At 47.8% G+C, this 26738-nt stretch overlaps 1 protein-coding gene and 1 long non-coding RNA gene across 4 annotated transcripts in view; one reads left to right on the top strand and one right to left on the bottom strand.

Annotated features, from left to right (window-relative positions):
- The first annotated feature begins 10542 nt into the window (after nt 1-10542).
- LOC149978220 (uncharacterized) lies at nt 10543-10851 on the top strand. The gene is made up of 2 exons (XR_016486996.1): nt 10543-10635; nt 10689-10851. It is a non-coding gene; the product is annotated as an uncharacterized LOC149978220 (long non-coding RNA).
- Nucleotides 10852-12048: 1197 nt separating this feature from the next.
- The window catches only part of tbk1 (TANK-binding kinase 1), a 58982-nt gene continuing 44292 nt past the window's right edge, over nt 12049-26738 (bottom strand). For all 3 annotated transcript variants that reach the window (XM_090201443.1, XM_090201444.1, XM_090201445.1), the window contains 5 exons: nt 24293-24394; nt 20946-21042; nt 18223-18326; nt 13403-13474; nt 12049-12914 (listed from right to left, as the gene is read on the bottom strand). In XM_090201443.1, the coding sequence (XP_090057569.1) occupies nt 12863-12914; nt 13403-13474; nt 18223-18326; nt 20946-21042; nt 24293-24394 (427 nt within the window). In that variant the 3' untranslated portion in view covers nt 12049-12862. The remainder of the gene's footprint in view (nt 12915-13402; nt 13475-18222; nt 18327-20945; nt 21043-24292; nt 24395-26738) is intronic.

Genomic DNA, 26738 nt, shown 5'->3' with positions numbered 1-26738 from the left:
CACCTGATCACATTAAGTTGTTTCACCATGTCACCTGATCACATTAAGTTGTTTCACCATGTCACCTGATCACATTAAGTTGTTTCACCATGTCACCTGATCACATTAAGTTGGTTCACCATGTCACCTGATCACATTAAGTTGTTTCACCATGTCACCTGATCACATTAAGTTGTTTCACCATGTCACCTGATCACATTAAGTTGGTTCACCATGTCACCTGATCACATTAAGTTGTTTCACCATGTCACCTGATCACATTAAGTTGGTTCACCATGTCACCTGATCACATTAAGTTGTTTCACCATGTCACCTGATCACATTAAGTTGTTTCACCATGTCACCTGATCACATTAAGTTGTTTCACCATGTCACCTGATCACATTCTGCATTAAGTTGTTTTTAAATGGTTGCTTGATTTGACCTCAGCAGAGTTCACTGCTTTATCCTCTCTCCTCTCCCTCTAGACAACATTCTGCCTCTCTCCTCTCCCTCTAGACAACATTCTGCCTCTCTCCTCTCCCTCTAGACAACATTCTGCCTCTCTCCTCTCCCTCTAGACAACATTCTGCCTCTCTCCTCTCCCTCTAGACAACATTCTGCCTCTCTCCTCTCCCTCTAGACAACATTCTGCCTCTCTCCTCTCCCTCTAGACAACATTCTGCCTCTCTCCTCTCCCTCTAGACAACATTCTGCCTCTCTCCTCTCCCTCTAGACAACATTCTGCCTCTCTCCTCTCCCTCTAGACAACATTCTGCCTCTCTCCTCTCCCTCTAGACAACATTCTGCCTCTCTCCTCTCCCTCTAGACAACATTCTGCCTCTCTCCTCTCCCTCTAGACAACATTCTGCCTCTCTCCTCTCCCTCTAGACAACATTCTGCCTCTCTCCTCTCCCTCTAGACAACATTCTGCCTCTCTCCTCTCCCTCCAGACAACATTCTGCCTCTCTCCTCTCCCTCTAGACAACATTCTGCCTCTCTCCTCTCCCTCCAGACAACATTCTGCCTCTCTCCTCTCCCTCTAGACAACATTCTGCCTCTCTCCTCTCCCTCTAGACAACATTCTGCCTCTCTCCTCTTCCTCTAGACAACATTCTGCCTCTCTCCTCTCTCCTCTCCCTCTAGACAACATTCTGCCTCTCTCCTCTCTCCTCTTCCTCTAGACAACATTCTGCCTCTCTCCTCTCTCCTCTCCCTCTAGACAACATTCTGCCTCTCTCCTCTCCCTCCAGACAACATTCTGCCTCTCTCCTCTCCCTCCAGACAACATTCTGCCTCTCTCCTCTCCCTCTAGACAACATTCTGCCTCTCTCCTCTCCCTCTAGACAACATTCTGCCTCTCTCCTCTTCCTCTAGACAACATTCTGCCTCTCTCCTCTCCCTCTAGACAACATTCTGCCTCTAGTGACGTCTGATTGCCAAACAATCTGCCCACTCATCCCCCGCTTCATCTCATTACATTATCGACAGCTACTGTTACTGTCATTATCTAATAATACAGTTTGCTAGCCGTATCATACTGGGCACATAATATGTGAGATACACAGAACAATTAAACACACTGCAAACACTCAGAACAAAGAGAGCAGCAGCGTCTGGACTTCACTGTCTCTTCAAGTCCCCCTTCTGAGACTGGCTGTCTGTTGGCTGGACTTCACTGTCTCTTCGAGTCCCCCTTCTGAGACTGGCTGCCTGTTGTCTGGACTTCGCTGTCTCTTCAAGTCCCCCTTCTGAGACTGGCTGCCTGTTGTCTGGACTTCGCTGTCTCTTCAAGTCCCCCTTCTGAGACTGGCTGCCTGTTGGCTGGACTTCGCTGTCTCTTCAAGTCCCCCTTCTGAGACTGGCTGCCTGTTGGCTGGACTTCGCTGTCTCTTCAAGTCCCCCTTCTGAGACTGGCTGCCTGTTGGCTGGACTTCACTGTCTCTTCAAGTCCCCCTTCTGAGACTGGCTGCCTGTTGGCTGGACTTCGCTGTCTCTTCAAGTCCCCCTTCTGAGACTGGCTGCCTGTTGGCTGGACTTCGCTGTCTCTTCAAGTCCCCCTTCTGAGACTGGCTGCCTGTTGGCTGGACTTCACTGTCTCTTCAAGTCCCCCTTCTGAGACTGGCTGCCTGTTGGCTGGACTTCGCTGTCTCTTCGAGTCCCCCTTCTGAGACTGGCTGCCTGTTGGCTGGACTTCACTGTCTCTTCGAGTCCCCCTTCTGAGACTGGCTGCCTGTTGGCTGGACTTCACTGTCTCTTCAAGTCCCCCTTCTGAGACTGGCTGCCTGTTGGCTGGACTTCACTGTCTCTTCAAGTCCCCCTTCTGAGACTGGCTGCCTGTTGGCTGGACTTCACTGTCTCTTCAAGTCCCCCTTCTGAGACTGGCTGCCTGTTGGCTGGACTTCACTGTCTCTTCAAGTCCCCCTTCTGAGACTGGCTGCCTGTTGGCTGGACTTCACTGTCTCTTCAAGTCCCCCTTCTGAGACTGGCTGCCTGTTGGCTGGACTTCACTGTCTCTTCAAGTCCCCCTTCTGAGACTGGCTGCCTGTTGGCTGGACTTCACTGTCTCTTCAAGTCCCCCTTCTGAGACTGGCTGCCTGTTGGCTGGACTTCGCTGTCTCTTCAAGTCCCCCTTCTGAGACTGGCTGCCTGTTGGCTGGACTTCGCTGTCTCTTCAAGTCCCCCTTCTGAGACTGGCTGCCTGTTGGCTGGACTTCGCTGTCTCTTCAAGTCCCCCTTCTGAGACTGGCTGCCTGTTGGCTGGACTTCGCTGTCTCTTCAAGTCCCCCTTCTGAGACTGGCTGCCTGTTGGCTGGACTTCACTGTCTCTTCGAGTCCCCCTTCTGAGACTGGCTGCCTGTTGAGAACAAGTGACAGGCTGAACCTCCCTCCCACACAGCACAGCCCTTCTGAGACTGGCTGCCTGTTGGCTGGACTTCACTGTCTCTTCAAGTCCCCCTTCTGAGACTGGCTGCCTGTTGGCTGGACTTCACTGTCTCTTCAAGTCCCCCTTCTGAGACTGGCTGCCTGTTGGCTGGACTTCACTGTCTCTTCAAGTCCCCCTTCTGAGACTGGCTGCCTGTTGGCTGGACTTCACTGTCTCTTCAAGTCCCCCTTCTGAGACTGGCTGCCTGTTGGCTGGACTTCACTGTCTCGTCAAGTCCCCCTTCTGAGACTGGCTGCCTGTTGAGAACAAGTGACAGGCTGAACCTCCCTCCCACACAGCACAGCCCTTCTGAGACTGGCTGCCTGTTGAGAACAAGTGACAGGCTGAACCTCCCTCCCACACAGCACAGCCCTTCTGAGACTGGCTGCCTGTTGAGAACAAGTGACAGGCTGAACCTCCCTCCCACACAGGACAGCCCTTCTGAGACTGGCTGCCTGTTGAGAACAAGTGACAGGCTGAACCTCCCTCCTACACAGCACAGCCCTTCTGAGACTGGCTGCCTGTTGAGAACAAGTGACAGGCTGAACCTCCCTCCCACACAGCACAGCCCTTCTGAGACTGGCTGCCTGTTGAGAACAAGTGACAGGCTGAACCTCCCTCCCACACAGCACAGCCCTTCTGAGACTGGCTGCCTGTTGAGAACAAGTGACAGGCTGAACCTCCCTCCTACACAGCACAGCCCTTCTGAGACTGGCTGCCTGTTGAGAACAAGTGACAGGCGGAACCTCCCTCCCACACAGCACAGCCCTTCTGAGACTGGCTGCCTGTTGAGAACAAGTGACAGGCTGAACCTCCCTCCCACACAGGACAGACCTCTCTATTCCCACACCAGAATTCACTATTTCATTCTGATTACCATGTGAATGTAAAAAAAAAAATATATATGGAAATTAAATGAATGACACAACTGTACCAAAAACAGTCAGTTTATGTATTAAAATCTGAAATATTGTCGGGTTGGTTTTCCACAGCTGTTTCACACACGGTTCATTGTAAGTTGTCCTTGGTTTTCCACAGCTGTTTCACACACGGTTCATTGTGAGTTGTCCTTGGTTTTCCACAGCTGTTTCACACACGGTTCATTGTGAGTTGTCCTTGGTTTTCCACAGCTGTTTCACACACGGTTCATTGTGAGTTGTCCTTGGTTTTCCACAGCTGTTTCACACGGTTCATTGTAAGTTGTCCTTGGTTTTCCACAGCTGTTTCACACACGGTTCATTGTAAGTTGTCCTTGGTTTTCCACAGCTGTTTCACACACGGTTCATTGTAAGTTGTCCTTGGTTTTCCACAGCTGTTTCACACACGGTTCATTGTGAGTTGTCCTTGGTTTTCCACAGCTGTTTCACACACGGTTCATTGTGAGTTGTCCTTGGTTTTCCACAGCTGTTTCACACACGGTTCATTGTGAGTTGTCCTTGGTTTTCCACAGCTGTTTCACACACGGTTCATTGTGAGTTGTCCTTGGTTTTCCACAGCTGTTTCACACACGGTTCATTGTGAGTTGTCCTTGGTTTTCCACAGCTGTTTCACACACGGTTCATTGTGAGTTGTCCTTGGTTTTCCACAGCTGTTTCACACACGGTTCATTGTGAGTTGTCCTTGGTTTTCCACAGCTGTTTCACACACGGTTCATTGTGAGTTGTCCTTGGTTTTCCACAGCTGTTTCACACACGGTTCATTGTGAGTTGTCCTTGGTTTTTCTTTGTTCCATATTATCCATTGTTATAATCTAGGACCAACAGCAGATACATATATATTCAACCACAGGGGGCGCTACCGAGCTGCGTGAGAAAGGGGGCGCTACCGAGCTGCGTGAGAAAGGGGGCGCTACCGAGCTGCGTGAGAAAGGGGGCGCTACCGAGCTGCGTGAGAAAGGGGGCGCTACCGAGCTGCGTGAGAAAGGGGGCGCTACCGAGCTGCGTGAGAAAGGGGGCGCTACCGAGCTGCGTGAGAAAGAACAACCATAATAGACGACTGAATTAATATATTATTTCCGTGTCGATGAGGGACGGGCAGGTTGGCAATAAAAACATGACAGACAAGCCAGTGTATGAATCAAACGGATTTACATATGAACGGAGTGGAAATTAGCTGACTTCGTGATCTATGAGGTCAGTAACTAATGTGTCAAGCAGATAACGTGTTGTCTTGACCATTTCCTGAAACGTGGCAACGTTTAAGATTTAAACACGTTAACATGAATTCTGACTACTTTTTTGTTTTCATTTTATTAGCTAAACAGCACTTGTTTAAACAGAGAAATTGTCGCGGAAATCAGCCTCGTTTGCATAGCGATGATGAAAATAACATCATTTAGGCTGTAATGATCTCCAAAACTAATCGTTATGTCATCACACCGTTGATATAGCAACGGAGCTAATAGTTTATCGAATCCCATTGTGACGTAGAGCCTTATTATTATTCGACCATGCTGGTCATTTATGAACATTTGAACATCTTGGCCATGTTCTGTTATAATCTCCACCCGGCACAGCCAGAAGAGGACTGGCCATCCCACATATGCTCTCTCTAATTCTCTCTTTCTTTCTCTCTCTCGGAGGACCTGAGCCCTAGGACCATGCCCCAGGAATACCTGACATGATGACTCCTTGCTGTCCCCAGTCCACCTGACTGTGCTGCTGCTCCAGTTTCAACTGTTCTGCCTTATTATTATTCGACCATGCTGATCATTTATGAACATTTGAACATCTTGACCATGTTTTGTTATAATCTCCACCCGGCACAGCCAGAAGAGGACTGGCCACCCCACATAGCCTGGTTCCTCTCTAGGTTTCTTCCTAGGTTTTGGCCTTTCTAGGGAGTTTTTCCTAGCCACCGTGCCTCTACACCTGCATTGCTTGCTGTTTGGGGTTTTAGGCTGGGTTTCTGTACAGCACTTTGAGATATCAGCTGATGTACGAAGGGCTATATAAATAAATTTGATTTGATTTGTAGAGGGGGACATTATTTGGCATGACGGGCCATAGGACTCTACATAGGGAACAGAGTGCCTATTTGGCATGAGGGAGCCATCGGACTCTACATAGGGAACAGAGTGCCTATTTGGCATGAGGGGGCCATAGGACTCTACATAGGGAACAGAGTGCCTATTTGGAACAAACATGACCCCTTATGAGCGATCAATGACCCTGATGTGTAGTCCCCACCACCTCTTATGAGGGTCAATGACCCTGATGTGTAGTCCCCACCACACCTCTTATGAGGGTCTATGACCCTGATGTGTAGTCCCCACCACACCTCTTATGAGGGTCAATGACCCTGATGTGTAGTCCCCACCACACCTCTTATGAGGGTCAATGACCCTGATGTGTAGTCCCCACCACACCTCTTATGAGGGTCGATGACCCTGTGTAGTCCCCACCACACCTCTTATGAGGGTCTATGACCCTGATGTGTAGTCCCCACCACACCTCTTATGAGGGTCAATGACCCTGATGTGTAGTCCCCACCACACCACTTATGAGGGTCGATGACCCCGATGTGTAGTCCCCACCACCACACCTCTTATAAGGGTCTATGACCCTGATGTGTAGTCACCACCACCACACCTCTTATGAGGGTCTATGACCCTGATGTGTAGTCACCACCTCTTATGAGGGTCTATGACCCCGATGTGTAGTCCCCACCACCACACCTCTTATGAGGGTCTATGACCCTGATGTGTAGTCCCCACCACCTCTTATGAGGGTCAATGACCCTGATGTGTAGTCCCCACCACCTCTTATGAGGGTCAATGACCCTGATGTGTAGTCCCCACCACCTCTTATGAGGGTCTATGACCCTGATGTGTAGTCCCCACCACCTCTTATGAGGGTCTATGACCCTGATGTGTAGTCCCCACCACACCTCTTATGAGGGTCTATGACCCTGATGTGTAGTCACCACCACACCTCTTATTAGGGTCAATGACCCTGATGTGTAGTCCCCACCACACCTCTTATGAGGGTCTATGGCCCTGATGTGTAGTCCCCACCACCTATGAGCGATCAATGACCCTGATGTGTAGTCCCCACCACACCTCTTATGAGGGTCTATGACCCTGATGTGTAGTCCCCACCACACCTCTCATGAGGGTCTATGACCCCGATGTGTAGTCCCCACCACGCCTCTTATGAGGGTCTATGACCCTGATGTGTAGTCCCCACCACACCTCTTATGAGGGTCTATGACCCCGATGTGTAGTCCCCACCACACCTCTTATGAGGGTCTATGACCCTGATGTGTAGTCCCCACCACACCTCTTATGAGGGTCTATGACCCTGATGTGTAGTCCCCACCACACCTCTTATAAGGGTCTATGACCCTGATGTGTAGTCCCCACCACACCTCTTATGACAGGACTGAGGAGCAGATGGGGTTTCTCCTGTATTCATCTCTGTGTGATCGCGCCCCAACAGATGGAGTTTCTCCTGTATTCATCTCTGTGTGATCGCGCTCCAACAGATGGGGTTTCTCCTGTATTCATCTCTGTGTGATCGCGCTCCAACAGATGGGGTTTCTCCTGTATTCATCTCTGTGTGATCGCGCTCCAACAGATGGGGTTTCTCCTGTATTCATCTCTGTGTGATCGCGCTCCAACAGATGGGGTTTCTCCTGTATTCATCTCTGTGTGATCGCGCTCCAACAGATGGGGTTTCTCCTGTATTCATCTCTGTGTGATCACGCTCCAACAGATGGGGTTTCACCTGTATTCATCTCTGTGTGATCGCGCTCCAACAGATGGGGTTTCTCCTGTATTCATCTCTGTGTGATCGAGCTCCAACAGATGGGGTTTCTCCTGTATTCATCTCTGTGTGATCGCGCCCCAACAGATGGGGTTTCACCTGTATTCATCTCTGTGTGATCGCGCTCCAACAGATGGAGTTTCTCCTGTATTCATCTCTGTGTGATCACGCTCCAACAGATGGGGTTTCTCCTGTATTCATCTCTGTGTGATCGCGCTCCAACAGATGGGGTTTCACCTGTATTCATCTCTGTGTGATCGCGCTCCAACAGATGGGGTTTCTCCTGTATTCATCTCTGTGTGATCGCGCTCCAACAGATGGGGTTTCTCCTGTATTCATCTCTGTGTGATCGCGCCCCAACAGATGGGGTTTCTCCTGTATTCATCTCTGTGTGATCGCGCCCCAACAGATGGAGTTTCTCCTGTATTCATCTCTGTGTGATCGCGCTCCAACAGATGGGGTTTCTCCTGTATTCATCTCTGTGTGATCGCGCTCCAACAGATGGGGTTTCACCTGTATTCATCTCTGTGTGATCGCGCTCCAACAGATGGGGTTTCTCCTGTATTCATCTCTGTGTGATCGCGCTCCAACAGATGGGGTTTCTCCTGTATTCATCTCTGTGTGATCGCGCTCCAACAGATGGGGTTTCTCCTGTATTCATCTCTGTGTGATCGCGCTCCAACAGATGGGGTTTCTCCTGTATTCATCTCTGTGTGATCGCGCTCCAACAGATGGGGTTTCTCCATCATTCACCTGTATTCATCTCTGTGTGATCGCGCTCCAACAGATGGGGTTTCTCCTGTATTCATCTCTATGTGATCGCGCTCCAACAGATGGGGTTTCTCTGAGCCTGTGAGCCAATCAGAGAGGAAACTCTGAACCTGTGAGCCAATCAGAGAGGAAACTCACTTCATTTGTTCAAACAAAAGACAGTAATCATTTTGGGTTATTTCAAATAAGAAATCATATTTACGGACAGTAGGATTTTATTTTAAAAGAGCAACAACTATAATCTGAGTCTGTGAGCCATTTTAATATTTATACCAGATGGGCAACAGAGATGAGGATGAATAAAACCCTGTTAACAAAACAGGAAGTAAAATAATACCCTGTTAACAAAACAGGAAGTTAAAAAGGTCTGCAGACTAAATGAAACTAAAGGCAACAACAGAGAGCGCATCCCAAATGACCCCCTATCCCCCTCATAGTGCACTACAGCAACACAGAGAGCGCATCCCAAATGACCCCCTATCCCCCTCATAGTGCACTACAGCAACACAGAGAGCGCATCCCAAATGACCCCCTATCCCCTTCATAGTGCACTACAGCAACACAGAGAGCGCATCCCAAATGACCCCCTATCCCCCTCATAGTGCACTACAGCAACACAGAGAGCGCATCCCAAATGACCCCCTATTCCCTTCATAGTGCACTACAGCAACACAGAGAGCGCATCCCAAATGACCCCCTATCCCCCTCATAGTGCACTACAGCAACACAGAGAGCACATCCCAAATGACCCCCTATTCCCTTCATAGTGCACTACAGCAACACAGAGGGCACATCCCAAATGACCCCCTATCCCCCTCATAGTGCACTACAGCAACACAGAGGGCACATCCCAAATGACCCCCTATCCCCCTCATAGTGCACTACAGCAACAAAGACAACACATCCCAAATGACCCCCTCTCCCCCTCTGGGCTCTGGTCAGAAGTAGTGCACCATGGGTAGAGCACGAGAAAGGAAATAGGGAGGCATTTTGGGACAGTGTAGAAGTAATAACTACTAACTGGTAATACAACGTTGATTCCTGAAGGACATTTCCCCTCTTTAGTCTCTAACAGAAGTTGCCAGCTTGGAGAAGAGGCCAGAAGAGAGATAACTCATTTATAATAATACACATTACAGACTCAGACTATTTACAGCATGAAACACACATGTATATACACAGGAATTATATACCACTGGCCAGATGAGGGAACATTCTCCTTTCTCTGCAGCGTCTAGACTGGTGGGGTAAGGTAGGGGTCAGGGGTCTAGACTGTAGACTGGTGGGGTCAGGTAGGGGTCAGCGGTCTAGACTGTAGACTGGTGGGGTCAGTTAGGGGTCAGGCGTCTAGACTGTAGACGGGTGGGGTCAGGTAGGGGTCAAGGGTCTAGTCTGTAGACTGGTGGGGTCAGGTAGGGGTCAGGGGTCTAGACTGTAGACTGGTGGGGTCAGTTAGGGGTCAGGGGTCTAGACTGTAGATGTGTGGGGTCAGGTAGGGGTCAGGGGTCTAGACTGTAGACTGGTGGGGTCAGGGGTCTAGACTGTAGACTGGTGGGGTCAGGTGTCTAGACTGTAGACTGGTGGGGTCAGGTAGGGGTCAGGTGTCTAGACTGTAGACTGGTGGGGTCAGGGGTCTAGACTGTAGACTGGTGGGGTCAGGGGTCTAGACTGTAGACTGGTGGGGTCAGGTAGGCGTCAGGGTCGAGATAGCGGATTGAGGTGGGGGATCAGGGTCTACATAGTGGATTGAGGTGGGGGTCAGGTAGGGGTCAGGGTCTAGATAGTGGATTGAGGTGGGGGTCAGGGTCTAGATAGTGGATTGAGGTGGGGGTCAGGTAGGGGTCAGGGTCTAGATAGTGGATTGAGGTGGGGGTCAGGTAGGGGTCAGGGTCTAGATAGTGGATTGAGGTGGGGGTCAGGGTCTAGATAGTGGATTGAGGTGGGGGGTCAGGGTCGAGATAGAGGATTGAGGTGGGGGGGTCAGGGTCGAGATAGCGGATTGAGGTGGGGGGTCAGGGTCGAGATAGCGGATTGAGGTGGGGGTCAGGGTCTAGATAGTGGATTGAGGTGGGGGTCAGGGTCTAGATAGTGGATTGAGGTGGGGGTCAGGGTTTAGATAGTGGATTGAGGTGGGGGTCAGGGTCTAGATAGTGGATTGAGGTGGGGGGGTCAGGGTCTAGATAGTGGATTGAGGTGGGGGTCAGGTAGGGGTCAGGGTCTAGATAGTGGATTGAGGTGGAGGTCAGGTAGGGGTCAGGGTCTAGATAGTGGATTGAGGTGGGGGTCAGGGTTTAGATAGTGGATTGAGGTGGGGGTCAGGTAGGGGTCAGGGTCTAGATCAGGGCTCTCCAACAGGTCGATCACCAGCTACCAGTAGCTATTTGTAGCTCGCAAAATATTCTGAAAGTATCAGAGACACCGCAAGCTCCCAGCTACTATCTAATCAAGGCAACATCGACATTATGCCACCCCTGGTTAGCCAAGTATCAGAGACACGGCAAGCTCCCAGATACTATCTAATCAAGGCAACATCGACATTATCCCACCCCTGGTTAGCCAAGTATCAGAGACACGGCAAGCTCCCAGATACTATCTAATCAAGGCAACATCGACATTATCCCACCCCTGGTTAGCCAAGTATCAGAGACACGGCAAGCTCCCAGCTACTATCTAATCAAGGCAACATTGACATTATCCCACCCCTGGTTAGCCAAGTATCAGAGACACGGCAAGCTCCCAGCTACTATCTAATCAAGGCAACATTGACATTATCCCATCCCTGGTTAGCCAAGTATCAGAGACACGGCAAGCTCCCAGCTACTATCTAATCAAGGCAACATTGACATTATCCCACCCCTGGTTAGCCAAGTATCAGAGACACGGCAAGCTCCCAGATACTATCTAATCAAGGCAACATCGACATTATCCCACCCCTGGTTAGCTAAGTATCAGAGACACGGCAAGCTCCCAGCTACTATCTAATCAAGGCAACATTGACATTATCCCACCCCTGGTTAGCCAAGTATCAGAGACACGGCAAGCTCCCAGATACTATCTAATCAAGGCAACATCGACATTATCCCACCCCTGGTTAGCCACTATTGGATTAAAAAGCCAAACCTAACACATTATCTGCCAATTCATTTTCAGCAATATGGCGTCCGTCCGTCCGGTGTTTGTCTGTCATTCAGTGTAACGCCAGTTGATGTGATTAACTGTCTTGTAGATTGACAGAAATACTTTCCCCCAAAACCATATTAAATGTTAACTGTAAAGTAGGCTTATCTAGAAGAAGTACATCATTTGTATCTACCGTTTGTTTGTTGGTAAACTATGCCATGAAATCAGCAGCAGCAGTACTGAACCACCACAGACCGGCACATTAAAACGGCACATTCCTGCACAATTAAAAGGGAATTGCACTCCAAAAATCTAAACGTGTTCGTTTTCTTCCAAACCTAAAAATAGTTTCTTCTGATGTGATTTAAACATTGACACGGACTCAGAACATGCCGTTTTGAGAGTAAAAACTAAATACATCAACTGAGAAAACAGAATATAGGAAAACAGAAAACAGAAGGATCTGGGAGAAAAAAATACATCAGATTTTATAGGGCCCCCTTTAATGTTTATTAACCATTGTTTTACCAGGTATATCGACAGAAAACATAGTGTCTCTTGTACACTAAGGACCCAGGGAAAACATAGTGTCTCTTGTACACTAAGGACCCAGGGAAAACATAGTGTCTCTTGTACACTAAGGACCCGGGGAAAACATAGTGTCTCTTGTACACTAAGGACCCGGGGAAGAGTTGCAGGGAGAGGAGAACAACGGGTCTATTTGAAGGTAGCTCTCATGCTTGAAAAGGTTGGAGACCCCTGGTCTAGAAAGTGGATTGAGGTGGGGATTTAGGGTGGGTGAGTCGAGGGGTGAGGGTTTAGGGTGGGTGAGAGTCGACGAGTGAGGGTTTAGGGTGGGTGAGAGTCGACGAGTGAGGGTTTAGGGTGGGTGAGAGTTGACGAGTGAGGGTTTAGGGTGGGTTGAGAGTCAGGGGGGAGGGTTTAGGGTGGGTATGGAGGTTGGGTGAAGGTGTAGGGTGGGTATGGAATTTGGGTGAAGGTGTAGGGTGGGTATGGAGGTTGGGTGAAGGTGTAGGGTGGGTATGGAGGTTGGGTGAAGGTGTAGGGTGGGTATGGAGGTTGGGTGAAGGTGTAGGGTGGGTAGGGAGGTTGGGTGAAGGTGTAGGGTGGGTATGGAATTTGGGTGAAGGTGTAGGGTGGGTATGGAGGTTGGGTGAAGGTGTAGGGTGGGTATGGAGGTTGGGTGAAGGTGTAGGGTGGGTATGGAGGTTGGGTGAAGGTGTAGGGTGAGTATGGAGGTTGGGTGAAGGTGTAGGGTGTAGCGAGGGGCCACATGGTCTCAGATACGGTCCACACTTCTCATTCCTCCATCCAATGTCAAAGAGCCAAACCTGGAAAACAGCAACATCAGACAATATTATATCAATAGATAGATCAGCTTCTATTTATGTCCATGCACTAACAGGAAGGACCAAACAGCTGATCTGATCTAACAGGAAGGACCAAACAGCTGATCTAACAGGAAGGACCAAACAGCTGATCTAACAGGAAGGACCAAACAGCTGATCTAACAGGAAGGACCAAACAGCTGATCTGACAGGAAGGACCAAACAGCTGATCTAACAGGAAGGACCAGACAGCTGATCTAACAGGAAGGACCAAACAGCTGATCTAACAGGAAGGACCAAACAGCTGATCTAACAGGAAGGACCAGACAGCTGATCTAACAGGAAGGACCAAACAGCTGATCTGACAGGAAGGAGGCCTTCATATGTCTTATCAGGGTTATTGACCATGTTTTGAATTGCTGGCCTCGGTCTGTTATAAAGTAAACATACGGCCATCACAGGGAGCTCTGTGTAGCCAGACAAGTCCTCACCTCTCCAGGAAGTGGTTGTTCTCCGCCAACTCCTTTACTACCCCCTCCATCTCTTCCTTCAGCTTCTTCATCCTGGAAATCACAGAAAGGATAGAGAGAGTTAACACTGGACACTGTCACTGAGATGGTAGAATATAGTCCTACTGGTTCACACTGGACACTCTCTGAGATGGTGGAATATTATCCTACTGGTTAACACTGGACACTGTCACTGAGAAGGTGGAATATCGTCCTACTGGTTAACACTGGACACTGTCACTGAGATGGTAGAATATCGTCCTACTGGTTAACACTGGACACTGTCACTGAGAAGGTGGAATATCGTCCTACTGGTTAACACTGGACACTGAGAAGGTGGAATATTGTCCTACTGGTTAACACTGGACACTGAGATGGTAGAATATTGTCCTACTGGTTAACACTGGACACTGAGAAGGTGGAATATTGTCCTACTGGTTAACACTGGACACTGAGATGGTAGAATATTGTCCTACTGGTTAACACTGGACACTGAGAAGGTGGAATATCGTCCTACTGGTTAACACTGGACACTGTCACTGAGATGGTAGAATATCGTCCCACTGGTTAACACTGGACACTGAGATGGTAGAATATCGTCCCACTGGTTAACACTGGACACTGAGAAGGTGGAATATCGTCCTACTGGTTAACACTGGACACTGAGAAGGTGGAATATCATCCTACTGGTTAACACTGGACACTGAGAAGGTGGAATATCGTCCTACTGGTTAACACTGGACACTGTCACTGAGATGGTGGAATATCGTCCTACTGGTTCACACTGGACACTGTCACTGAGATGGTAGAATATTGTCCCACTGGTTAACACTGGACACTGAGAAGGTGGAATATCGTCCTACTGGTTAACACTGGACACTGAGATGGTAGAATATTGTCCCACTGGTTAACACTGGACACTGAGAAGGTGGAATATCGTCCTACTGGTTAACACTGGACACTGAGAAGGTGGAATATCGTCCTACTGGTTAACACTGGACACTGAGAAGGTGGAATATCATCCTACTGGTTAACACTGGACACTGAGATGGTAGAATATCGTCCTACTGGTTAACACTGGACACTGAGAAGGTGGAATATCATCCTACTGGTTAACACTGGACACTGAGAAGGTGGAATATCGTCCTACTGGTTAACACTGGACACTGAGATGGTAGAATATCGTCATACTGGTTAACACTGGACACTGAGAAGGTGGGCTATCGTCCTACTGGTTAACACTGGACACTGTCACTGAGATGGTGGACTATCGTCCTACTGGTTAACACTGGACACTGAGAAGGTGGAATATCGTCCTACTGGTTAACACTGGACACTGTCACTGAGAAGGTGGACTATCGTCCTACTGGTTAACACTGGACAATGTCACTGAGAAGGTGGGCTATCGTCCTACTGGTTAACACTGGACACTGAGATGGTAGAATATCGTCCTACTGGTTAACACTGGACACTGAGATGGTAGAATATCGTCCTACTGGTTAACACTGGACACTGAGAAGGTGGAATATCGTCCCACTGGTTAACACTGGACACTGTCACTGAGATGGTGGACTATCGTCCTACTGGTTAACACTGGACACTGTCACTGAGAAGGTGGAATATTGTCCCACTGGTTAACACTGGACACTGTCACTGAGAAGGTGGAATATCGTCCTACTGGTTAACACTGGACAATGTCACTGAGAAGGTGGGCTATCGTCCTACTGGTTAACACTGGACACTGTCACTGAGATGGTGGACTATCGTCCTACTGGTTAACACTGGACACTGTCACTGAGAAGGTGGAATATTGTCCCACTGGTTAACACTGGACACTGTCACTGAGAAGGTGGAATATCGTCCTACTGGTTAACACTGGACACTGAGAAGGTGGAATATCATCCTACTGGTTAACACTGGACACTGAGAAGGTGGAATATCGTCCTACTGGTTAACACTGGACACTGTCACTGAGAAGGTGGAATATCGTCCTACTGGTTAACACTGGACACTGTCACTGAGATGGTGGACTATCGTCCTACTGGTTAACACTGGACACTGTCACTGAGAAGGTGGAATATCGTCCTACTGGTTAACACTGGACACTGTCACTGAGATGGTGGACTATCGTCCTACTGGTTAACACTGGACACTGTCACTGAGAAGGTGGAATATCGTCCTACTGGTTAACACTGGACACTGTCACTGAGAAGGTGGAATATCGTCCTACTGGTTAACACTGGACACTGTCACTGAGATGGTGGAATATCGTCCTACTGGTTAACACTGGACACTGAGAAGGTAGAATATTGTCCCACTGGTTAACACTGGACACTGAGAAGGTGGAATATCGTCCTACTGGTTAACACTGGACACTGTCACTGAGAAGGTGGAATATCGTCCTACTGGTTCACACTGGACACTGTCACTGAGATGGTAGAATATTGTCCCACTGGTTAACACTGGACACTGAGATGGTGGAATATTATCCTACTGGTTCACACTGGACACTGTCACTAAGATGGTAGAATATTGTCCCACTGGTTAACACTGGACACTGAGATGGTGGAATATTATCCTACTGGTTCACACTGGACACTGTCACTAAGATGGTAGAATATTGTCCCACTGGTTAACACTGGACACTGAGAAGGTGGAATATCGTCCTACTGGTTAACACTGGACACTGAGATGGTAGAATATCGTCCCACTGGTTAACACTGGACACTGAGATGGTAGAATATCGTCCCACTGGTTAACACTGGACACTGAGATGGTAGAATATCGTCCTACTGGTTAACACTGGACACTGAGAAGGTGGAATATCATCCTACTGGTTAACACTGGACACTGAGAAGGTGGAATATCATCCTACTGGTTAACACTGGACACTGAGAAGGTGGAATATCGTCCTACTGGTTAACACTGGACACTGAGAAGGTGGAATATCGTCCTACTGGTTAACACTGGACACTGTCACTGAGATGGTAGAATATCGTCCTACTGGTTAACACTGGACACTGAGAAGGTAGAATATCATCCTACTGGTTAACACTGGACACTGAGAAGGTGGAATATCGTCCTACTGGTTAACACTGGACACTGAGAAGGTGGAATATCGTCCTACTGGTTAACACTGGACACTGAGAAGGTGGAATATCATCCTACTGGTTAACACTGGACACTGAGAAGGTGGAATATCGTCCTACTGGTTAACACTGGACACTGAGAAGGTGGAATATCGTCCTACTGGTTAACACTGGACACTGTCACTGAGAAGGTGGAATATCATCCTACTGGTTAACACTGGACACTGTCACTGAGATGGTGGAATATCGTCCTACTGGTTAACACTGGACACTGAGAAGGTAGAATATCGTCCTACTGGTTAACACTGGACACTGTCACTGAGATGGTAGAATATCGTCCTACTGGTTAACACTGGACACTGAGAAGGTAGAATATCGTCCTACTGGTTAACACTGGACACTGTCACTGAGAAGGTGGAATATCATCCTACTGGTTAACACTGGACACTGTCACTGAGAAGGTGGAATATCATCCCACTGGTTAACACTGGACACTGAGAAGGTGGAATATCGTCCTACTGGTTAACACTGGACACTGAGAAGGTAGAATATCGTCCTACTGGTTAACACTGGACACTGTCACTGAGAAGGTGGAATATCATCCTACTGGTTAACACTGGACACTGTCACTGAGAAGGTGGAATATCGTCCAACTGGTTATAGATCATCCCTCAAGTCAACAAACATGTCCTCAGATGTAACAACATGATAGTGAGACCTACCCAGGGGCATCTCAACCAGGGTGATCTGACTGATGTAGGGTCAGGGAGAGTAACTCACCTAGGGTAATCTCTACCAGGGTGATCTGACTGATGTAGGGTCAGGGAGAGTAACTCACCTAGGGTAATCTCTACCAGGGTGATCTGGCTGAGGTAAGGTCAGGGGTTAACGGTTAGGGGTCAGGGACAGTAGCTCACCCCAGGGTCATCTCTACCAGGGTGATCTGACTGATGTAGGGTCAGGGACAGTAGCTTACCCCAGGGTCATCTCTACCAGGGTGATCTGACTGAGGTAAGGTCAGGGGTTAACGGTTAGGGGTCAGGGACAGTAACTCACCCCAGGGTCATCTCTACCAGGGTGATCTGATTGATGTAGGGTCAGGGAGAGTAATTCACCCCAGGGTCATCTCTACCAGGGTGATCTGGCTGAGGTAAGGTCAGGGGTTAACGGTTAGGGGTCAGGGACAGTAACTCACCACAGGGTCATCTCTACCAGGGTGATCTGGCTGAGGTAAGGTCAGGGGTTAACGGTTAGGGGTCAGGGGCAGTAACTCACCCCAGGGTCATCTCTACCAGGGTGATCTGATTGATGTAGGGTCAGGGAGAGTAATTCACCCCAGGGTCATCTCTACCAGGGTGATCTGGCTGAGGTAAGGTCAGGGGTTAACGGTTAGGGGTCAGGGACAGTAACTCACCCCAGGGTCATCTCTACCAAGGTGCTCTGGCTGAGGTAAGGTCAGGGGTTAACGGTTAGGGGTCAGGGACAGTAACTCACCCCAGGGTCATCTCTACCAAGGTGCTCTGGCTGAGGTAAGGTCAGGGGTTAACGGTTAGTTACAGTAACTCACCCCAGGGTCATCTCTACCAAGGTGCTCTGGCTGAAGTAAGGTCAGGGGTTAAGGGTTAACGGTTAGGGACAGTAACTCACCCCAGGGTCATCTCTACCAAGGTGCTCTGGCTGAGGTAAGGTCAGGGGTTAGGGACAGTAACTCACCCCAGGGTCATCTCTACCAAGGTGCTCTGGCTGAGGTAGGCTTGAGGCTTCACCATACCACTGGATGCCAGAGGTAGCACCTTACCAGGTAACTGCTCCTGTAGCTACAACACACAAACATGGATATTAACAACTAAATTCATGCACCACAATGTCTACTCCCCCCATGCAGAGCGGTCATCAAGGCAAAACGTGGCTACTTTGAAGAATCTCAAATATATTTTGATTTGTTTAACACTTTTCTGGTTACAACATGAGATTCCATGTGTGAATGAGGAGGTGTGTCCAAACGTTGACTGGTACTCTATTTAGCTGCTTCTGTTACGCAGAACCGAGTTGTTGGTCCTGGTTTTATAACTCTGAAACCATGTTAGCATGGTCAGAAATGCTACTAAACGGTAGCTGTTGGTCCTGGTTTTATAACTCTGAATCCATGTTAGCATGGTCAGAAATGCTACAAAACGGTAGTTATTGGTCCTGGTTTTATAACTCTGAGATTAGTCTGAAACCATGTTAGCATGGTCAGAAATGCTACTAAACGGTAGCTGTTGGTCCTGGTTTTATAACTCTGAAACCATGTTAGCATGGTCAGAAATGCTACAAAACGGTAGCTGTTGGTCCTGGTTTTATAACTCTGAAACCATGTTAGCATGGTCAGAAATGCTACTAAACGGTAGCTGTTGGTCCTGGTTTTATAACTCTGAAACCATGTTAGCATGTCAGGGTCTGGGTGTTATCCCACTCCTGTTGTCTTGTTCTCCCACTCCTAGATATTGAGTTAGGTCAGGGTCTGATCCCACTCCTAGATATTGAGCTAGGTCAGGGTCTCTGTTATCCCACTCCTTGATATAGAGCTAGGTCAGGGTCTGAGTGTTATCCCACTCCTAGATATTGAGCTAGGTCAGGGTCTATGTTATCCCACTCCTAGATATAGAGCTAGGTCAGGGTCTCTGTTATCCCACTCCTAGATATAGAGCTAGGTCAGGGTCTGATCCCACTCCTAGATATTGAGCTAGGTCAGGGTCTGAGTGTTATCCCACTCCTAGATATTGAGCTAGGTCAGGGTCTCTGTTATCCCACTCCTAGATATAGAGCTAGGTCAGGGTCTCTGTTATCCCACTCCTAGATATTGAGCTAGGTCAGGGTCTCTGTTATCCCACTCCTAGATACAGAGCTAGGTCAGGGTCTGATCCCACTCCTAGATATTGAGCTAGGTCAGGGTCTGAGTGTTATCCCACTCCTAGATATTGAGCTAGGTCAGGGTCTCTGTTATCCCACTCCTAGATATAGAGCTAGGTCAGGGTCTCTGTTATCCCACTCCTAGATATTGAGCTAGGTCAGGGTCTCTGTTATCCCACTCCTAGATACAGAGCTAGGTCAGGGTCTGATCCCACTCCTAGATATTGAGCTAGGTCAGGGTCTGAGTGTTATCCCACTCCTAGATATTGAGCTAGGTCAGGGTCTCTGTTATCCCACTCCTAGATATAGAGCTAGGTCAGGGTCTCTGTTATCCCACTCCTAGATATTGAGATAGGTCAGGGTCTCTGTTATCCCACTCCTAGATATAGAGCTAGGTCAGGGTCTGATCCCACTCCTAGATATTGAGCTAGGTCAGGGTCTGAGTGTTATCCCACTCCTAGATATTGAGCTAGGTCAGGGTCTCTGTTATCCCACTCCTAGATATAGAGCTAGGTCAGGGTCTCTGTTATCCCACTCCTAGATATTGAGATAGGTCAGGGTCTCTGTTATCCCACTCCTAGATATAGAGCTAGGTCAGGGTCTGATCCCACTCCTAGATATTGAGCTAGGTCAGGGTCTCTGTTATCCTACTCCTAGATATAGAGCTAGGTCAGGGTCTGATCCCACTCCTAGATATTGAGCTAGGTCAGGGTCTCTGTTATCCCACTCCTAGATATAGAGCTAGGTCAGGGTCTGAGTGTTATCCCACTCCTAGATATAGAGCTAGGTCAGGGTCTCTGTTATCCCACTCCTAGATATAGAGCTAGGTCAGGGTCTCTGTTATCCCACTCCTAGATATAGAGCTAGGTCAGGGTCTCTGTTATCCCACTCCTAGATATTGAGCTAGGTCAGGGTCTCTGTTATCCCACTCCTAGACATAGAGCTAGGTCAGGGTCTCTGTTATCCCACTCCTAGATATAGAGCTAGATCAGGGTCTCTGTTATCCCACTCCTAGATATTGAGCTAGGTCAGGGTCTCTGTTATCCCACTCCTAGACATAGAGCTAGGTCAGGGTCTCTGTTATCCCACTCCTAGATATAGAGCTAGGTCAGGGTCTCTGTTATCCCACTCCTAGATATAGAGCTAGATCAGGGTCTGGGTCTCTGTTATCCCACTCCTAGATCTAGAGCTAGATCAGGGCAAGAAATTGTATTTTTTTCCTAACGGTAACGTGATGTGGTTCTCGGGAACGAAGGGCAGGGAGTGTGTTGTGTACCTCCAAAGTTGAATCGACATTGGTGTCGTATTGGCATAAATATGATGGGAGATTTGAATTGATCTGCAATGAATCTGTACTATAGTCACACCAGGTCTATAATTAAGGGAATGCAAACCTGCTCCCACAGACTAACATAAAACAACGGGCCATCTCTCCCTCATCCCCTCCTCTCTCTTCCCTCTCCCTCCTCCTGCACCATCCCTCAATTTAGTGGAGGAAACCTCCTGTTTACTTCAGTGTTTAGTAAGTGTGTGTGTGTTCAGACCTTAATAACTCTCTCCATCACCATGGAAACTTCTTTCTCCACGCTGTTGAATTGGCTGGTTAGACCAATCAGCTGCTTCCTCACGTGATGCACCTTCCTGTACAGGGGAGATAAACACACTATTGATACATCTTCCTGCATACCTTCCATACACACACACACACACACCTTCCTGCACACCTTCCATACATACATACATACACACACACACACACACACACACACACCTTCCTGCACACCTTCCTGCAAACCTTCCATACACACACGCCTTCCTGCACACACACACACACACACACACACACACACACACACCTTCCTAGACAGACTGACCTCATCTGATACCTTCCTTTACAAGACAGACTGACCTCATCTGATACCTTCCTTCATCTACAGAACACACTGACCTCACCTGATATCTTCCTTCATCTACAGAACACACTGACCTCATCTGATATCTTCCTTCATCTACAGAACACACTGCCCTCATCTGATATCATCCTTCATCTACAGAACACACTGACCTCATCTGATACCTTCCTTTACAAGACAGACTGACCTCATCTGATACCTTCCTTCATCTACAGAACACACTGACCTCATCTGATATCTTCCTTCATCTACAGAACACACTGCCCTCATCTGATATCATCCTTCATCTACAGAACACACTGACCTCATCTGATACCTTCCTTTACAAGACAGACTGACCTCATCTGATACCTTCCTTCATCTACAGAACACACTGACCTCATCTGATACCTTCCTTCATCTACAGGACACACTGTCCTCATCTGATATCATCCTTCATCTACAGAACACACTGACCTCATCTGATACCTTCCTTCATCTACAGGACACACTGACCTCACCTGATATCTTCCTTCATCTACAGAACACACCGACCTCAACTGATACCTTCCTTCATCTACAGAACACACTGACCTCATCTGATACCTTCCTTCATCTACAGGACACACTGTCCTCATCTGATATCATCCTTCATCTACAGAACACACTGACCTCATCTGATACCTTCCTTCATGTACAGAACACTGTCCTCATCTGATACCTTCCTTCATGTACAGAACACACTGACCTCATCTGATATCTTTCTTCATCTACAGAACACACCGACCTCAGCTGATACCTTCCTTCATCTACAGAACACACTGACCTCATCTGATATCTTCCTTCATCTATAGAACACACTGCCCTCATCTGATATCATCCTTCATCTACAGAACACACTGACCTCATCTGATACCTTCCTTTACAAGACAGACTGACCTCATCTGATACCTTCCTTCATCTACAGAACACACTGACCTCATCTGATACCTTCCTTCATCTACAGAACACACTGACCTCATCTGATATATTCCTTCATCTACAGAACACACTGACCTCATCTGATACCTTCCTTCATCTACAGAACACACTGACCTCATCTGATACCTTCCTTTACAAGACAGACTGACCTCATCTGATACCTTCCTTCATCTACAGAACACACTGACCTCATCTGATACCTTCCTTCATCTACAGGACACACTGTCCTCATCTGATATCATCCTTCATCTACAGAACACACTGACCTCATCTGATACCTTCCTTCATCTACAGGACACACTGACCTCACCTGATATCTTCCTTCATCTACAGAACACACCGACCTCATCTGATACCTTCCTTCATCTACAGAACACACTGACCTCATCTTATACCTTCCTTTACAAGACAGACTGACCTCATCTGATACCTTCCTTCATCTACAGAACACTGTCCTCATCTGATACCTTCCTTCATGTACAGAACACACTGACCTCATCTGATATCTTTCTTCATCTACAGAACACACCGACCTCATCTGATACCTTCCTTCATCTACAGAACACACTGACCTCATCTGATATCTTCCTTCATCTATAGAACACACTGCCCTCATCTGATATCATCCTTCATCTACAGAACACACTGACCTCATCTGATACCTTCCTTTACAAGACAGACTGACCTCATCTGATACCTTCCTTCATCTACAGAACACACTGACCTCATCTGATACCTTCCTTCATCTACAGGACACACTGTCCTCATCTGATATCATCCTTCATCTACAGAACACACTGACCTCATCTGATACCTTCCTTCATCTACAGGACACACTGACCTCACCTGATATCTTCCTTCATCTACAGAACACACCGACCTCATCTGATACCTTCCTTCATCTACAGAACACACTGACCTCATCTGATAACTTCCTTTACAAGACAGACTGACCTCATCTGATACCTTCCTTTACAAGACAGACTGACCTCATCGGATACCTTCCTTCATCTACAGAACACTGTCCTCATCTGATACCTTCCTTCATGTACAGAACACACTGACCTCATCTGATATCTTCCTTCAGCTACAGAACACACTGACCTCATCTGATACCTTCCTTTACAAGACACACTGACCTCATCTGATACCTTCCTTCATCTACAGAACACACTGACCTCATCCGATACCTTCCTTCATCTACAGGACACACTGTCCTCATATGATACCTTCCTTCATCTACAGAACACACTGACCTCATCTGATACCTTCCTTCATCTACAGAACACACTGACCTCATCTGATATCATCCTTCATCTACAGAACACACTGACCTCATCTGATACCTTCCTTCATTTACAGAACACACTGACCTCATCTGATATCACCCTTCAACTACAGAACACACTGGACTCATCTGATATCATCCTTCAACTACAGAACACACTGACCTCATCTGATACCTTCCTTCATTTACAGACCACAGTGACCTCATCTGACACCTTCATCTACAGAACACACTGACCTCATCTGATACCTTCCTTTACAAGACAGACTGACATCATCTGATACCTTCCTTCATCTACAGAACACACTGACCTCATCTGATACCTTCCTTCAGCTACAGAACACACTGAACTCATCTGATTCCTTCCTTTACAGAACACACTGACCTCATCTGATACCTTCCTTCGCCTACAGAACTACAGAACACACTGACCTCATCTGATACCTTCCTTCATCTACAGAACACACTGACCTCATCTGATGCCTTCCTTCATTTACAGAACACACTGACCTCATCTGATACCTTCCTTCATCTACAGAACACACTGACCTCATCTGACACCTTCATCTACAGGACACACTGACCTCATCTGACACCTTCATCTACAGAACACACTGACCTCATCTGACACCTTCCTCTACAGAACACACTGACCTCATCTGATATCATCCTTCAACTACAGAACACACTGACCTCATCTGATATCATCCTTCAATTTCGGGACACTTACCTCATCCACTCCTCGCTCTTAGAGATGAAGAGGCGGTACTTCATGGCACACTCCTCTGTAAACAGAGACCTGGCCTTGGTGGCATGGAACACCAGCTTCTGTCTGTTAGAGACATTGTCTGTCTGACATTGTTTGTCTGATTCAATAAATCTTAGTTCTGTATGTTCTGAATTACAATGTACATTTTCATACATGAGCACGCACACACATGGTTTGTCTATACGGTTGACACACACACACACACACACACACACACACACACACACACACACGTCAACATCCGACGAGCTTCTCCTTCACGTCTCTATGGATTTAAATGATTTTTTTATTAAGTTGTTAAATAAAAGTTCTTCAAATCTCAAACAGCAATACATACAGACATTATATTATCACTATACTGTAACCAGAAGATATACACTGTCTGTGGAATTGGGGAATTGAGGATAGAGGAGGACTAATGTTGGGGTTGAGGAGCAGATCTGTCATCATGGATAGAGGAGGACTGATGTTGGGGTTGAGGAGCAGATCTGTCATCATGGATAGAGGAGGACTGATGTTGGGGTTGAGGAGCAGATCTGTCATCATGGATAGAGGACTGATGTTGGGGTTGAGGAGCAGATCTGTCATCATGGATAGAGGAGGACTAATGTTGGGGTTGAGGAGCAGATCTGTCATCATGGATAGAGGAGGACTAATGTTGGGGTTGAGGAGCAGATCTGTCATCATGGATAGAGGACTAATGTTGGGGTTGAGGAGCAGATCTGTCATCATGGATAGAGGAGGACTAATGTTGAGGTTGAGGAGCAGATCTGTCATCATGGATAGAGGAGGACTAATGTTGGGGTTGAGGAACAGATCTGTCATCATGGATAGAGGACTGATGTTGGGGTTGAGGAGCAGATCTGTCATCATGGATAGACGAGGACTAATGTTGGGGTTGAGGAGCAGATCTGTCATCATGGATAGAGGAGGACTAATGTTGGGGTTGAGGAGCAGATCTGTCATCATGGATAGAGGACTAATGTTGGGGTTGAGGAGCAGATCTGTCATCATGGATAGAGGAGGACTAATGTTGAGGTTGAGGAGCAGATCTGTCATCATGGATAGAGGAGGACTAATGTTGGGGTTGAGGAACAGATCTGTCATCATGGATAGAGGACTGATGTTGGGGTTGAGGAGCAGATCTGTCATCATGGATAGAGGAGGACTAATGTTGGGGTTGAGGAGCAGATCTGTCATCATGGATAGAGGAGGACTAATGTTGGGGTTGAGGAGCAGATCTGTCAACATGGATAGAGGAGGACTAATGTTGGGGTTGAGGAGCAGATCTGTCATCATGGATAGAGGACTAATGTTGGGGTTGAGGAGCAGATCTGTCATCATGGATAGAGGATGACTAATGTTGAGGTTGAGGAGCAGATCTGTCATCATGGATAGAGGAGGACTAATGTTGGGGTTGAGGAACAGATCTGTCATCATGGATAGAGGACTGATGTTGGGGTTGAGGAGCAGATCTGTCATCATGGATAGAGGAGGACTGATGTTGGGGTTGAGGAGCAGATCTGTCATCATGGATAGAGGAGGACTAATGTTGGGGTTGAGGAGCAGATCTGTCATCATGGATAGTGGACTAATGTTGGGGTTGAGGAGCAGATCTGTCATCATGGATAGAGTAGGACTAATGTTGGGGTTGAGGAGCAGATCTGTCACCATGGTTGAGGAGCAGATCTGTCATCATGGATAGAGAAGGACTAATGTTGGGGTTGAGGAGCAGATCTGTCATCATGGATAGAGGAGGACTGATGTTGGGGTTGAGGAGCAGATCTGTCATCATGGATAGAGGAGGACTGATGTTGGGGTTGAGGAGCAGATCTGTCATCATGGATAGAGGACTGATGTTGGGGTTGAGGAGCAGATCTGTCATCATGGATAGAGGAGGACTAATGTTGGGGTTGAGGAGCAGATCTGTCATCATGGATAGAGGAGGACTAATGTTGGGGTTGAGGAGCAGATCTGTCATCATGGATAGAGGACTAATGTTGGGGTTGAGGAGCAGATCTGTCATCATGGATAGAGGAGGACTAATGTTGAGGTTGAGGAGCAGATCTGTCATCATGGATAGAGGAGGACTAATGTTGGGGTTGAGGAACAGATCTGTCATCATGGATAGAGGACTGATGTTGGGGTTGAGGAGCAGATCTGTCATCATGGATAGACGAGGACTAATGTTGGGGTTGAGGAGCAGATCTGTCATCATGGATAGAGGAGGACTAATGTTGGGGTTGAGGAGCAGATCTGTCATCATGGATAGAGGACTAATGTTGGGGTTGAGGAGCAGATCTGTCATCATGGATAGAGGAGGACTAATGTTGAGGTTGAGGAGCAGATCTGTCATCATGGATAGAGGAGGACTAATGTTGGGGTTGAGGAACAGATCTGTCATCAT

This window comes from Oncorhynchus mykiss, chromosome 15, assembly GCF_057628025.1.
Source record: "Oncorhynchus mykiss isolate SJ-2025 chromosome 15, ASM5762802v1, whole genome shotgun sequence".
In the NCBI taxonomy this organism is placed as follows: domain Eukaryota; kingdom Metazoa; phylum Chordata; class Actinopteri; order Salmoniformes; family Salmonidae; genus Oncorhynchus; species Oncorhynchus mykiss.
The sequence above is the reverse complement of the archived record's forward strand: the minus strand, read 5'-3'. Positions and strand labels throughout refer to the sequence as shown.